The 15,219-nt window shown below is 43.5% G+C and overlaps 1 protein-coding gene across 1 annotated transcript; it reads right to left on the bottom strand.

Moving 5' to 3' along the window:
• Positions 1 to 967: 967 nt before the first annotated feature.
• Positions 968 to 15,176, bottom strand: COPE (coat protein complex I subunit epsilon). The gene is made up of 10 exons (XM_075611179.1): positions 14,851 to 15,176; positions 14,204 to 14,266; positions 13,276 to 13,376; positions 12,541 to 12,693; positions 11,169 to 11,222; positions 9,457 to 9,538; positions 7,879 to 8,034; positions 6,439 to 6,507; positions 2,237 to 2,311; positions 968 to 1,360 (listed from the first exon to the last, which is right to left on the bottom strand). The coding sequence occupies exons 1-10, from the start codon at positions 14,950 to 14,952 to the stop codon at positions 1,313 to 1,315; spliced, it is 903 nt and encodes a 300-aa protein (XP_075467294.1). The 5' UTR covers positions 14,953 to 15,176; the 3' UTR covers positions 968 to 1,312.
• Positions 15,177 to 15,219: the final 43 nt, after the last annotated feature.

Raw genomic sequence — 15,219 nt, 5'->3', positions numbered from 1 at the left:
AGAGCTGGCCTGTTGGAAGGTGTCCATTGAGATGCCTGTCCAGGCAGCATGCTGCAGACTGGTAGAAGGGAAGTTTCCGACAGGCACCTCCATGGCCACCTATCAGCAGTCAGCTCGGCAGGCCCCCTCAATCCTCCAGGGGGCGCTCTCACAATCTCTCCTCTTCCAGTGTCTCTATCCCCCTCTCTCTCACATTTCCTCCCCCCCCCCCAGGCCCCCACACCTACCGGCCCTCCGCGGCATAGCCCACGCGGCCCTCCGAGTCACAGCCTGCTCCTCACTCGCCCCCCCTCCTCCCGACACCCCCCCCTCCTCCTCCTCCTGATGCCAGCTCCGCTCCCAGCAGCCGACACCAAAGGTAGGGAGGGGGAGTGGGAGGTGTGGTGTAGTGTGTTGTGAGAGCTGTGTGGTGTGAGAGTGTGCTGTGTGAGCTGTGTGAGAGTGTGCTGAGTGCTGTGTGAGAGCTGAGTGCTGTGTGCTGTGTGAGAGCTGAGTGCTGTGTGAGAGCTGAGTGCTGTGTGAGAGCTGAGTGCTGTGTGAGAGCTGAGTGCTGTGGGGCAGTGAGAGTGAGTGCTGGGAGTGTGTGCAGTGTAGTGTGTGCCGTGTGCCCAAAAAAAATACAATTTATTTATTTAAACGGGAGCCACATGAAAACCGCGTTATAACCGATTTCGCGGTATAACGGGGCGCGCTATAACGGGGTTTACCTGTAATTGAATTATCAAAGAGGCTTATTTTATATCTGCCGAAGCTGCTGATCGAGACTTGTTCAGCCGTAATTCTCCTGATTGGCAGATACAGAATAAACCCCTAAAATCTCCCGACTACTCAGGTACATGGCATGGAGATATTTTGTTTTGGATTTCGCTAGTAACGCACCAAGAGGAATTCCCCCAAATATTCCTAAACCCACAGTATTGTGGTTGGATCATCTGTATAATATGTATAACATTTAAAAAAAAGGAAATCCAGAAAAAAAGAAACAATATTTATTAGGAATGTTGGAGAGCAACAGACAATTGAGAGACAGCAAAGGGTTTTCCATCTTCGGGGCCCATTTAAATCCAAGTCTTCCAATTGTAAAACCACTGCAGAGAACACCAGATTTAGCCAAGTAAATTAATGTGATCCAAGTCTATGGGATTTATGCCTTTAATGAAAGTGGTGCGATTCTTTTGCACTGGTTTTGCCCTCGATGTGCAGCTGGGAGACGGACTGAAATTGCGCTTCCGAAGTCTTGTGTGGTTAGTGCTTTATTGCGTTGCCACATGCACAAATTCCAATAGAAATTAATCGCCTTTGCATGTTTGCTTCAAGCGCTGGGGGCATACTGCAGGATGAGGCGATCAAATTCGTTCTCCTGAAAGAGAAATGCACAGGAGTCACATGCTGAGAAATGTGTTACGGCCGCTTCAAATAAGCATCATTATTAAACTCGGGCTTGGATATATAAATTGACAGGGAGGTTAATATCAATTTAGATGCAGAGGGGGGGAAAAAAAAAAGGGGGGGGAAATTACAAATAGACAGAATTCATTATAAAATAGAACTCCTTTTGCTCCATATAACCGCTCCCTATAACTCCTCCTTTTGCTCCATATAACCGCTCCCTATAACTCCTCCTATTGCCCCATATAACCGCTCCCTATAACTCCTCCTATTGCTCCATATAACCGCTCCCTATAACTCCTCCTATTACTCCATATAACCGCTCCCTATAACTCCATACTCTTGTATCAATATTTGTCCTGCTATTACTTGCATGCACTTTGGATTGTGGTAACACGGACAGAAGGTGCAACGCACTTATTATAATGTGATGTAACAAAGCGGTGCGCAAACTGGGGGGCGCAAGACTTTTTGGGGGAGGGGAGTGCGGCGTTTACAGAGGGCCCCGCGCTGAGAGTGTGAGGCCTCTGTAAAACTTACCCGGCTCCAGTCACGCGTCTATGACAACGTGGCGTCAAATGACGCCCATTGCCATAGATACGTGACGTCACATGACCCCGAAGCGTCATTTGACGCAACAGAGGCGAGGGGGGGGGGCACGACCGAGGAGAGAAGGGGGGGGGGGCACGACCGAGGAGAGAAGGTGGGGGGGCTCGCAGCGCAGGGAGTTTGTGCACCACTGATGTAACAAGTTGTGATAGTCCGGGCACCACAGAGGTTAATAAGAAAAAGGTAGAATATGAAGTGTGAATGCAGACAATGTGATATTCTAGATTTGGGCACTTACCTTTGCAAGGTATTCCTTAATGAAAGGGTGGTCCCTGTGTCCATCTTTGAGTTGTGACAGGTAACGGTTGGTAACCTTGAATCAGAGCAAAATAAAGGTGGGGTTTAATGGAGGAATCCTTACCGGAATTCAGAGACCGTGAAAGGTCTCCGGGAGCGATCCACTATTTGACAGCAGATAATATCATGTGGCTCACCTAGTCTTCCCACTTTTCTACCTCCTGTAATAGGCCTCAGGCCTGTTAGATCCCTGACTTCTGTCCATGTTTACGAATCAATCAAGTCTAATGTAAACAGTTTTGAAACATATTAACACAAGTTGGGGGAATTATAGCTATATATCTAGATCTCTCAAGATCAATCTTTTGTGGAATTGTAAAATGGATGAGATACTTTTTCTTGAGAAGCAGTGGCTCAGTGAGTAAAGACCTGGTTCAATTCCCGGTGTCACTCCTTGTGACCTCGGGCAAGTCACTTTAACTCCCTGTGGATCAGGCACCAAATACATAGATTATAAGTACCACGGGGCAGGGACCTGTGCCTGCAAAAATTTAAAAAACTAGCAACGCTATACAAGAACATATTTTTATTATTATTTTTTTAACATCTACCCTGAAGATAAAAAAAACAAAAATAATTTCATACAGTAAATAGAAATCCGATTGCTCCCTTGGTCAATACTCTTTACTACCCCATTTGGCATATCTCCATATAACCTCTCCTTTCTTAGAGAAATTATTGGATACCATTTATTTTTTTTAAACTAAATGTCTACATTATCTGCCATCAGTCTGAAATGGCAGCCCCATCCCCACTGCCTAGATTTTAAAGATCCCTTTTCTTTGGCGTTTATTAAATGTACTTTCATCTAATCTTAAAGGGTGACCCCATGTTAGTAACATTTACATATAGTGGCGATAAAAGGTTTGTGAACCCTAATGATAATTACGAAAATTCCATAGTTTTTCCATGGTAACCTTCTTGAATCAAAACCAGTCTTTTCTTAAATATCCAACAGGGTTAATATTAACCAATTCCATGTATTTCTATACAAATGATGTATGAATTAGACAAACAAGGAGTAATTAAGAGTCCGGGTATGTGCAAAAGTGAAACCCTGGTTTTATCAGCTAAATTAAAGGGGATCATTAGAATCAGGTGTTTAAATAATTGGGTAGATCTTCCGGGGTGTGTTTGGGAGGCCCCACCTTATATTAAGATCAGAAACTTTGTGCGTTTCGTCTTCACCATACAGGTGTGTGAAACACATCATGCCACGATCAAAAGAAATCTGGGAACCTCAGAAAGAAGTTATTGATGCTCAGTCTAGAAATGATTATAAAAACAAATTTCTAAGGATTTGGGGCTCCACCAATCCACTGTAAGACAGATCGTTTACAAATGGAGAAAGTTAAAAACCACAATCCCTCTACCCAGGAACCGTTCGTCCTACCAAAATCTCTTCAAGAACAAACCAGCAAATCATCCATGAAGTCATAAAAGAACACCAGAGTAACATCCAAGGATTTGCAGGCCGCTCTCGCCTTGACTAATGTGAGTATTCATGACTCAACTACCAGAAAAAGACTGAAAAAGAATGGTGTCCATAGGATAGCCAGGAGGAATCGCTGCTCTCTAAAAAGAACACAGCTGACAATCTGAAGTTCGCCAAAGAGCACATAAGTGATCCACAAGACTTCTGGAACAATGTTCTCTGGACAGACGAGTCAGAAGGTAGAACTTTTTGGCCTCAATGAGAAACGTTAGGTTTGGTTTTCGTCATAACACTGCATTTGTACAGAAGAACCTGATCCCAACCGTCAAGCATGGTGGAGAGTGTGATCTTTGGGGCTGCATTTCGACCTCAGGACCTGGACGGCTTGCAATCATTGACACAACCATGAATTCTGCATTGTATCAGAAGATTCTAGAGGAGAATGTCGGGCCATCCGTTCGTGAGCTGAACCGAAAGTGGGTTATGCAACAATGATCCTAAACATACAAACAGATCTACAAAAGAATGGTTAGAGAAGAAATGCTGCATTTTAGAATGGCCTAGTCAAAGTCCGGACCTAAACCCCATTGAAATGTTGTGGCAGGACCTGAAGCAAGCTGCCCATGCAAGGAAGTCCTCAAATGTCAGAGTTGAAGCAGTTCTGTAAGGAGGAATGGGCCAAAATTCCTCAAAACTGATGTGAGAGACTGACCAGCAGTAACAGGAAATGCTTAGTTGAAGTCATTGCTGCTCAAGGGGGTGTCTTCATTTTTCTCGTGTGTGTCTCGCTCGAAAATCTTTTACTAGGAAATACATACATTGAGAGTTCTCTCTCATTTTAAAGTACATCCTAGGAACATAATATTGTGATGACATTAGATATTAGTTACAAACATGTTTAAAGTGAGAAACAGCAGAACTCTTGAAAGAACTTAAAAGAGGTGGTGGTTTTGAGAGACTTTGGCAAATTGTTCCAGAAGTGAGGTGCCCGGTAAGAGAAGGAAGAGCAACCAGGTTCTTTATTGGACGTGGGAACCATAAGCAGGCTTCTGGAGGCAGAACCAAGGTAGTAAGTGCTGTGTACAATAGGAGTGAGAAGTCTGCTCAGGTAATTGGGTAACCTGTCAAACATATTTAACCGTTAGACACGAAAAATATAACTTGCGCCTAAACTCCAGGAATAGCCAACCCTGTCCAGTTATCATATGGCAATGGTGGGTATTGCAGTTGCATAAGACATAACTGCTTATTGAATTGTATAGAATATCGACTTTGCCAAGGTGAATTTGGGGTGCTGTACCATACACAACATCCACATTGCCCAATATTGTGCTTTGCGATCATGGGAGTTCGGATACATGTATTGCTATAAAGTTTGGTTTGCATATTGACGAACTCATATCCAAAACTTTAGATAGGATTTGAACAATATACCCAAATATTTAAAGCTGGTAATTGATTAACAAACACTTTCCCCGTGACTCTGTAATATATAGGTAGAATCATTAGTTTGTATTTGAAAACAATGTTTTCACCACATGCAAATTGTGAGGACTAGCAGTTTCTCAGACCTTTGTCATGTGACTAGAAGATAGTTGATTAAGGAGGCAATTGATTTAGTAAATGACAGCCGGACTGAAAAATAGGAACATTGATTGCAATTGGTCCGGCCCACATTGGAAGTTTTGCTTTAGTGTTAGGAACTCATGTGCAATCTCCTTTTCAGAGACTGGGATACATTGAAATTCTTGAGCATTCAGTCCGTTACAAAAAAACATCGTCAGTAGCAAAACCCTGAGGAAGTGACGAAACGTAACGCGTAGGGTCAGAGGTCAAGGCGATCTTGGAGAGGAGTGTGTGCAGTGTTTCAAGCGTGGGGCATCTTTCCAGCCAAATTAGCAAACAGCAGCTTTCCCCCAGCGAGCACATCAAGTGTTTGAAAATTACAACGGAGTGCACCGGTGATATTGGGAAGTTCTACAGCCCCCCCTCCCCCTCCGGGGTGACTGAGGACAGAGAAGGAGCTGTTTTGCCACAGTTGGACTCGCATGCTTGAAACAAACTGCTGTGTTGTAAGTAGGATTCTGGTTTTATAACCAGACCATCTTCAACAAGCCATCTCTATTTTTATTGAACATAGTTGTTTTCAGTCTTTTTACAAATGAGTTTTATTGTTCATTTAGCTTCTGTTTGTGTTTAATGTTGATGTTTGTCATTGGAGTTTTGTGTGTGTATGTTTTTTATGTTAAATGTAATTTTAACTAGCAGTATACACTATGATTTTTCATTGTGTTTGATTTCACATATCATGTGACGCCATCCACGAAGTCTGCAAGCCGGTCCAGGTGCATATGATTGGATCATCCTATAAGGACTAGATGCCGCCTACTTATTAGTGCATTTGGACATTTACTTGGACTGTATCTTTAAGGCCCCGGTTTGTATCTGTTTTCTGCATTGTTTTCCCAGATTTGGTTCGGTTAGTGTTTCCGGGCACCCTTGGCTCATTTATATGAGTTTACTTTGCACTCTTGAATTATTAGAGTACATTTCACAGTATTGTTTTATTGTTTACTAAGCTTAAGCGCTTTATCCAGCACCTTTCTATTTGTTGTATTGCATGATCACTGCAATAGTGACCTCCAAAACCAGATCCTTTCTATCCCCATTGCCCCTTTGTCTATCATTTGCAGCTCTTCCGGTCTTACCTCTGGCGGTTTGCCGGTGTGCTGCGTCAGTACGATAAAGTTGATCAAGGTTTCTGGGTGGCTACTATCCTACAGATGAGAAAAGGAAGTAAATCAGCTTATTGAATACGCTGATCACAGGCAACGCCCATTAACTCGTGTGCGAGTTGTCAGCTGCACACAGCTTACTGAATAAGTTCCAAATGCATATTATATAGCAGTGCCAAAAAGTACCTAGAATCTGACCAGTATGTAATATACAATGTTACACCAACATTTAATAACTGTTTCAATTATCAAATACTAAAGTACGGCAAAAAATATAAAATAAATATATATATATTCACCGCGCTTCTCTATGTAGATAGCATGGTGCTGGTGGAAAGATTGGCCATACATATGTTAAAAAACAGAAAGTGAATCCCTGTGCTTCTCCCATTGGGCGAAGAATAAATGGGAAAATAAATATACATAGATTTCACTAAGTCTGTAAGACAAAGGGGACTTTTGGTTGCATCCTTTGATCAAATAATGACAAGTCTGCTAACCAACGTCAAGGTAAGTCTCAATAGCAGGTCCCTATGCTAAATGCATACAAATGTTCTGTGAAATATACCCTGAAGGGGTTAATAAACTCAGCATAAGCTTATGTAACTTAGTGCAGTTAAAAACTGGTATATACCAGTAAAGATACTTACATGTACTGTATGCAAGTAAAGTGAAAAGTGAATTTACAGGGACCTCACTGGGAGATTATATACCTTGAAGGGAGGGACTAACCTCCCACAAGCTGCAGTTACAGGTGGATTGGCTAAATACATTAATCACACCCCAATAGTGGTGCCCACTGGAGTGTGCTGCTAGGGATTTGATTCGGCCCAACAGAAAAGGTAAAACAAATATATTATACGCTTCCAGTGGGCACCACTATTAGAGTGTGATTAATGTATGTAGCCAATACACCTGTAACTGCTTATTGAGCAGCTCGTGGGAGGTTATTTCCCTGCAAAAAATGGTAGGCTCCAACAACCTTCAGAGGCTGAAAAACATTGTGCTAGTAGCCCAGCACATGGGAACAGAAAGGGTCAGACTAGGGTATAAAGGGGCTACTAGGCGGGGGTGGTGGTGTTGTATTTATAGGGCTTGTACCCGTGCGCATACACACACACACACACACACACACAGCAGACTGACTCAGGTACATATATACACACGCACACACACCAGTCCAACACCTTGTCAAGAGTGCGAGACACAAACACACACAGCTATAGATTACCCAGTCTCCCAAAGATTTTGGCTTTACTGCCTTTATTCTGTGAGACAGTCAGTATGGACCTTAAGGGCCATTTCATGCTGGGGCCCAATGGGAACAGCGAGTTTGAACACAAAAGCAGGATGGGATATCATCCCAGCGCTAACCTCAATTTAGCAGTCAGGTCTGTATGGGGTCCCCCCTACCTTGTCCAGCGCCTCCTGCAGAACCCCTTCTGCATCCTCCCACTTGTTCTGGCCCATGTAGCAGGTGGCCTGACCATTCAACAGGAGCAGAGTTGCCGAGTATTTGTCAGACATCTCCTGGAAGATGTAGAAGGCATCCTGCAGTTTGTCCCCTCCCTGGAGGAGAAGGGTATACAGAGGGAAGAGACGTTATTGCGGGGGGACAGCAGCATTAGATACAAATCTTATTAGCAAAGAAAACATGATATATCCCAGTGTCTGCAAACAGGCCCTGTGCTCTCAGCAGAGACATCACCATATGAAATATTGATGGCATTTTATCTTGGTGCATTGGGACTGGATTTCCAGTTACTGTATGTGAGATAGAGCGGGGTAACATCAGAAGCCAATCTCCAACAATGAAACGTCTTCTCTTCAGTGTTAACTCTTCTGCTACTGGATGAATCTGCCAAGCTAACCTCAAGGAATAAAGGCGGCAGTGTTATTGAGTCTGCATCACATCTGAACACCTTGTGCAGATCCAAAATGGACATGGAAGGACACAGTTTCTTGCCTGTAGGAGCCATCTTATAATCTATGGCCCCAATGCGATATGCGGTGAAAACGGCCTTGTCCTTCATCGGGCAGTTTATATCTATATGCGATAGAATGGAGCTAAAAGGTTCCCGAGCAATAGGAAGGCGGCTTTGTAGCACATATTAAATGTTACCGATAAACAGGGCAAAATAGCTTGATACATTGATGCTAAAATGATAATTTAGTGTCAAAAACGGCAGTTTTCTCACTGTTTTTTTTCCCTGTGTTCACCACCTTGTAATTTGGAAAGTGTCAATAAGATGAGGCAAGGACATACATGTTATAATCAGACACCACATCTGTGCCTGTGACTATCATTTTCCCCCTTTTTATTTTAGCATTCACAAAACTGAACAGGTGCATAAATGACACGCACTTTTCTGATTTAAATTAGCGCATTAGAAATCTGCAATGCCACATTATGCAGAGTATCTCCAGGCCCAAATGTATTCTATAGTGCTCACGTTGCAACATCACGTAAAGCAGCAGTCCTTGCCAATTGCTTTTAGTATTCTAAAAATTAAAAAAAAAAAAAAACACCCACACAATTTAACACTAGAAGAAATTGCTTTTTGCCCAACACTGGGGTTTTTTTTAGATTTAAAATCCAGTGCTCTGTTTAGGATATTGAACGGTTTGAAATATTAAGTGTATAGGAGGTTAAAATGAAGCTCTCCCCAGAGCCCAGTGCAGTCTGAAGGTTACAGTGGTAACCTCTGATGCGAAATATTAAAGATAAATACATTATTTTTTTTTTTAGAGGAGGGCATGCTCAGGGAGAAAGATACTAACATTATAGGAGTTAAACTCACACAGGCTTCTGTAGGGGATGGCTGCTTTAAAGTACTAACTGACAAGAGTCTTTCAACTCAGCAGCAGATTTACTTATTTCAAGAGGATTAATGTTAATTCCAGAGAACTGGCTCCACCCTCCATCTAGATCTTGCTTATATCTAGCATGACTAGGCAGGCAATCAAATGGTCATGTTTTCCAGTCCTTACCACAGAGATATTGACCCAGGCTGTCGCCAGCTGTGTCAGTGTTGCATCCTCGTCCAGTTCCACCATCTTTTTCAGCTCCTTCCTGAAATCAGGACAGAAAATTAGGTCTGTGTAAATTTAATGGGTGCACAAATATGGCTGCCCAAAAAGGTCACGGTTACTGATTGATTGGGTGCCTGGCAGCCATCTTGAGATTGGCAAAAGCACCCTTCTAAAGCATAGGTCAATGAGCAAAACTGGGATTATAAACAATACTTTTTTTATTATTAAAAAGAACGGAGTGTCAGTTGGAAGCATAAAATCTGATATATTAAACTGACGAAGCAACGTTCACAAATTGTAAAAAAATTATTTAGTAAACGTGTACATATATACGTGTACATATATATACACACACACACACACACACACACACACACACACACACACACACACACACACACATATATACACACACACACACACACACACACAGGAGAGAAAAAACACGGGCGCAAACAGTGATAAGTGAAAACTGTTGCAAAGTATCAGGGAAGAATTAATAGCATATGGACGAAACAATGAAGATGAATCTGAAATAACAAAAAAGAAGCAAAATATGGTGAAGTATGCTTGTATTCTTCAGAATGCGCAAAAGACAAAAGGCTACTTACAAAGTAGCAGATAAAACAAGCATGTAGGATATCAAGATCCTCTCCTCACTGCTGATCTGTATGGCGGATAGTCCAGGTGAAGGCTGGCATAGCATTTCTTTAAGGTCTCCCTGACTCTCTGAGTTCTTAGCTCTATCTGGCAATATTGGTTTAGTATTAGCTGGACAGTGTATGCCGATTCCTCCCTTCAATGGATACAACAACGCGCTGACGTCATACTCGCAATCCTGCGAGACTGGAGGGATAGCCAGGACAACACTGGAGGCAGCTGCAGACACATCTGAGCCTGTGCTGAGTCTCTGCGTTCCAGGTGGAGCCAGAACCAACTAGTCACCATACAGATCAGCAGTGAGGAGAGGATCTTGATATCCTACATGCCTGTTTTATCTGCTACTTTGTAAGTAGCCTTTTGTCTTTTGTGCTTTCTGAAGAATACAAGCATACTTCACCATATTTTGCTTCTTTTTTATTATTTCAGATTCATCTTCATTGGTTTCGTCCATATGCTATTAATTCTTCCCTGATACTTTGCAACAGTTTTCACTTATCACTATTTGCGCCTGTGTTTTTTCTCTCCTGTCTATATTTCCATTGCTATTGTGTATAGTATTAACACATTGGCAGCATTTAATGGTACATTGTCTGATTATAGTGTTTTAATTGCGCACTTAGATATATATATATATATATATCTAAGACCGATTAGTTGCTAAATAAAGCGAGATCATAGGTATATGAAGCACATTAAAGGGTTATTCTACATCAGACAAAGTGGTTAATAACGGCCTGAACAGCCGCTATGACCAATATAAAATTACCCCCGAGGTGAAGAAAATGTGTCATGCCTTAGAATAAAAAATAATAGAATGAATTTGTCAATTACAAACTTACTAACTGAATCGTCAACAATTCTTTAACATAGAAAAAACAAAAGTGAATATTTGAAGCCCTTGTGTGTGTCTGCTTGAATCAAACGGACAAGTAATAAACAAAATAATAAGGCATGATGCATAATACCTATACTGTATAAAATAAAAATATGAACTATACGATTCTTACCGGGCCAGATCAAGCCTGTCAAGTTTCAACAGCACCTGGATGCTCATCGCCATACTATGAAGAAAGCACACACGCACGGATCAAGACTGCTCCAAACTTCTACTGTTCAGAGCGCTGACAAACTAAGTCAGAGGTTCCCAATCCTTTATCCAGAGAAGGATAACTAGCACATGTGTGGGCAACTCCAGTCCTCAAGGGCCACCAACAGACCAGGTATTAGGGATGTCCCTGCTTCAGGACAGGTGGCTCAGGTCTTTGACTGAAGCAGGGAGATTCCTAATACTTGGCCTGTTGGTGGCCCTTGAGGACTGGAGTTGCCCAACCCTGGGCTATAGGGGTCAGCAATGAATGCACTACTATATACATGGGATCTGTAGCAGCTACTTAAAAAATATATAAAATCGCCTGTGGGTGGGGTGGAGGACAGATTTGGGAATGGTTGATAGGAGTTGAAGCTTTACAGGCACAGCAGGAATAATTACAACTGCTCAGTCTGTGAAACATGGACAGGAGGGCGGTTCTGGGGGACGGAGGGGGAGCTATGCTGGCTATTCAAATTAATGAAAGTGGGAGTGCAGAAGAGGCGTGAAGGTAGAGAATAGGCATGAGACTACTACCCACACGTGTAGAGCATAGAAAGCCTGTTATAGGTGCAATCGTTGGTAGCAACATCTTGTAAAGAATGTAACAATCTAATTGCCTTTCTCAAACAGATCTGATTATACTGATGGCAAAGATCATATTTTATTTGGCAATTAAGCCCATTTCTTTGGGGCCCATCAATCAGGTCTTTCCTTTACAATTAGCCCTGCCTGTCCTCATCAGAGAGACAATTCAGATAAGGGAAAAAGGGGGCTTTACCTGCATAAACTCTTGTTGAGCGGTGATATCACACAAGAGAGCAGTACAGGAAATCAAACCCCTCCTGAGTTTCAACTCAGTATGTTTAGAAAGGCATCAAAACCCAAATGGGACCTCCAATACTAGCCTGGTGCTAAAAGATGATACATCATTATCTGTTTCTATGTACAAGGCTGCTTTAGCGCTATATCGACCTGCAACCACATATTTCTGGACTCTAGCAGCAAAGATAACCAGCACCCATAAACCCCATCCTGGTCTATTTTCACACGCTCTTCATATCCTCCCCTTTAAGAGAATAGTGCAAATGGTGAATGTGACGGGAACTATTAACTACAGGTGATGTGTTCTCATGTGTTACTTTGCTTGCGTTTAACATACAACAGCAGCAAATCCCAACAGAAGGAACATTCAGGGGGAAATGTGATAAATCCCCATTGTTGGCTCTGTGCCTGCCGCTCTCATGCGCGGTTTGTATGACAGAATTCGGCATAGGGGACCAGTGACATACCACTCCAGGCTGTCCCCCTGGTGGAGAGCTCGCAGGGCAGCGTCCGTGTTGGAGTCGTGGAAATATATCGAAGCCGCCATCAGCAGGAAGGTCGTGTTTGTGACGTCAACACTTTTGGCCATCTTTTTGTCCAGCTCGGAGACGATGGCATCTCTGGAAGGCACATGACAAAGTGACAGATGTGGAGAGACACCAAGATTTATCTGGCAATGTGATTATATAATATGCTTTGCAATCCATTGCCGCCCCTCAAGCCGTGAAGAGAGAAAAACAGACAAGAGGCATAAGCCATTGTTAATGTATTTAGAGTCTCACTCTATGAGAAGAGACCCCCGACTTATTGAGTTCGGCTCAGAATGATTTGGTCAACGACATCTGTTGAGTGTGTTTCTACAATTATAAAATGACAGAGTGGCACAGATTGCCAATCCATGCTCATGGAATGACGCAATGACAGAGAAACCGCAAACTCATGGCTTATTGAGCCCGTTTCCACATACAAGGCGACAGTGACACAGACAAGGCTCAGTCTATCTTTCCCTGGAAAAAAAACATAAATAAAGGGGGAGCAGTGGACTATGGTGCCATCAATAGCGGCACAAAGGGACTCATTAAATTTGTCAGCCGAAGAGTGACACACAGATAGGCTCAGTGACCTGCAGGTTCCTACAGTCACTGGATGTTACAAAGACAGAAGGGATACAGAAAAGGTGCAGTTGTAGGTAGGTTACACACCTGCGACTCTCGCTGGAAAGATACTCTGCAAACATCTGAACAGCCTGCAACTCTGCACTGGCATTAGGGCGAATTTCATCCAGAACTACTCCATACTTCCTCTGCTCACCGCAACAAGGGAGACATCAGTACCAGCTTAAAGCAAGAATCCAAGCTGCTTCCCCCCCTCCCCCCCACGAGGAGTACCCGGAGCTGAACTTTATCACTCCAAGCAATAGGGACCCCCCACCCATTTCCGCAGATATTTAATTGTGAAACTCCCTTACAGGATTTCTTGACTGGGGAAAAAATAATACGACCACTGGGGTCAGCCTAAGGCTGCGCTTATAGTGCCTGGCGATGAGACGTCGCTCCAAAACAAATCCATTGAATCAGTCGCATGCACTTATAGTAAGGGCGACGGAGCGACCAAAAATTTGGAAGCCAGTGAAATTTGATTTTTTTTAGAGACAGTCGCCACATGTGACTGTCTCTAAACCAATCACAGAGCGCTGCCCTCCTCCTTGGTGACGTCACTGACCTTGTCGCCAGCGACGTCGCTTAAACGATCGTGACATTATCGGTCACGTCGCCGGCACTATAAACGCGACCTTACTCGTGGCCAATAGAAAGCAGTGACATCATTGTGAGATGACATTGAAGCTTCTGATTGGTGGACCCCACAACAGTCTGTCTTTCCTTGCAAGTACTGGCATAATTAAAGGATTAAACATCTCAGAAACTGTGGGTTCCCTGGAGCTTTGAGTGCTGTGGTTCCTGCTTAGGGGGAATTCTTTAAAAAAAAGCTTCTTTAAAAAGTCGGTATCTCCCTCGGTTTTACATTAGCAATACACATCTGACAACTTCTGTGTATAAAACAAAGCAGAATATCAATATCGGTGGGCACAGATAAAACTCATATACATCAGGTAACTGCCATCTCTCTCACCTGGGCTATATATGCTCTGTACAAGAACACATCTCTCTCCACCGTCTTCTCTGGAACAGAAGGCTGCAAAGGAAAATGCTCACATGTCAGAATGTGTCTGATCCGTAACTAACAGCATCAAAGGAGCCACTGGTACATTGCTTTAAAGGGGGGGGGGGAACATACAGATAAGGGCATCTTGATACAAGTCTAGCTCCCAAACACCCCTGTCACCAAATGAAAGGACCCCACACTATTCCCCTTTTCTGGTAGTCGCCACCACGTTCTGTCCGCCTTCTTTCGCTCATAGATATCCATGTTCTTTTTCTGTTCTTCATGTCACTAACCTTCATTCTGCCGCTTCCCCTCTTGTCCCTCTAGTCACCAGAATTCAAATGTCAACACCCTTTTCCCTTCTGTACCTCCTTGGTACCCCAGTCTCTGTTCTGGCCCTGTCACTCCTCCCTTTCGTCGTCCTCCTCCTTGATACCCGCCTCTCTTCTGCACCTGTCGTCCCTCCCTGTCCTCCTCCTTGATACCCCAGTCTCTCTTCTGCCCATTTCACCCCTCCCTGTCTTGCTCCTTGATATCCCAGTGTCCCCTCCCTCCTCCTCTTCCTTGATATCCCAGTCCCCCCTCCTTCTTGATACCCTAGTCCCCCTCCATACCTTGACTTTCTGCGCCTCATTGATACACTGCTGGTAGCTCCCGATATAGAACGAGTTCTTCACATCAAACAGCTCGTCCACCTCCCCCTGCTGAGTCGCCATCTCTACACTACCCGGACACGTCAACCGCACTGACGTCACATCCGCCAACCGCACTACCTTTCCCGCTTCCGCGCGCAAAGGCTCCCGGGAGATGTAGTCATATCGCTCTCTGGTCTGCTGCACCGGGTATTATTATTATTTTGTTGTTGTTTGTTTAAATTAGTGTATTTAACCCATTAATCGCCACACTGTAAGGCTGAGGTGAAGTCAGAGCCGACTCCTGTTACGTAGGAACCATAACAACGGAGCCTCCCGCGCCTGGTGATG

This window comes from Ascaphus truei, chromosome 8, assembly GCF_040206685.1.
Source record: "Ascaphus truei isolate aAscTru1 chromosome 8, aAscTru1.hap1, whole genome shotgun sequence".
In the NCBI taxonomy this organism is placed as follows: domain Eukaryota; kingdom Metazoa; phylum Chordata; class Amphibia; order Anura; family Ascaphidae; genus Ascaphus; species Ascaphus truei.
This window is presented reverse-complemented; position numbering and strand designations above follow the sequence as displayed.

What these genes read in the sequence shown, in the direction of transcription:
- COPE (XM_075611179.1), bottom strand. Translation starts at nt 14,952, where the DNA reads ATGGCGACTCAGCAGGGGGAGGTGGACGAGCTGTTTGATGTGAAGAAC. An exon ending in CTTTCCAGCGAGAGTCGCAG is followed by an intron (nt 12,694 to 13,275) that starts GTGTGTAACCTA and finishes TGTGCCTTCCAG; the next exon opens with AGATGCCATCGTCTCCGAGC. An exon ending in ACACCGGCAAACCGCCAGAG is followed by an intron (nt 2,312 to 6,438) that starts GTAAGACCGGAA and finishes CTCTGATTCAAG; the next exon opens with GTTACCAACCGTTACCTGTC.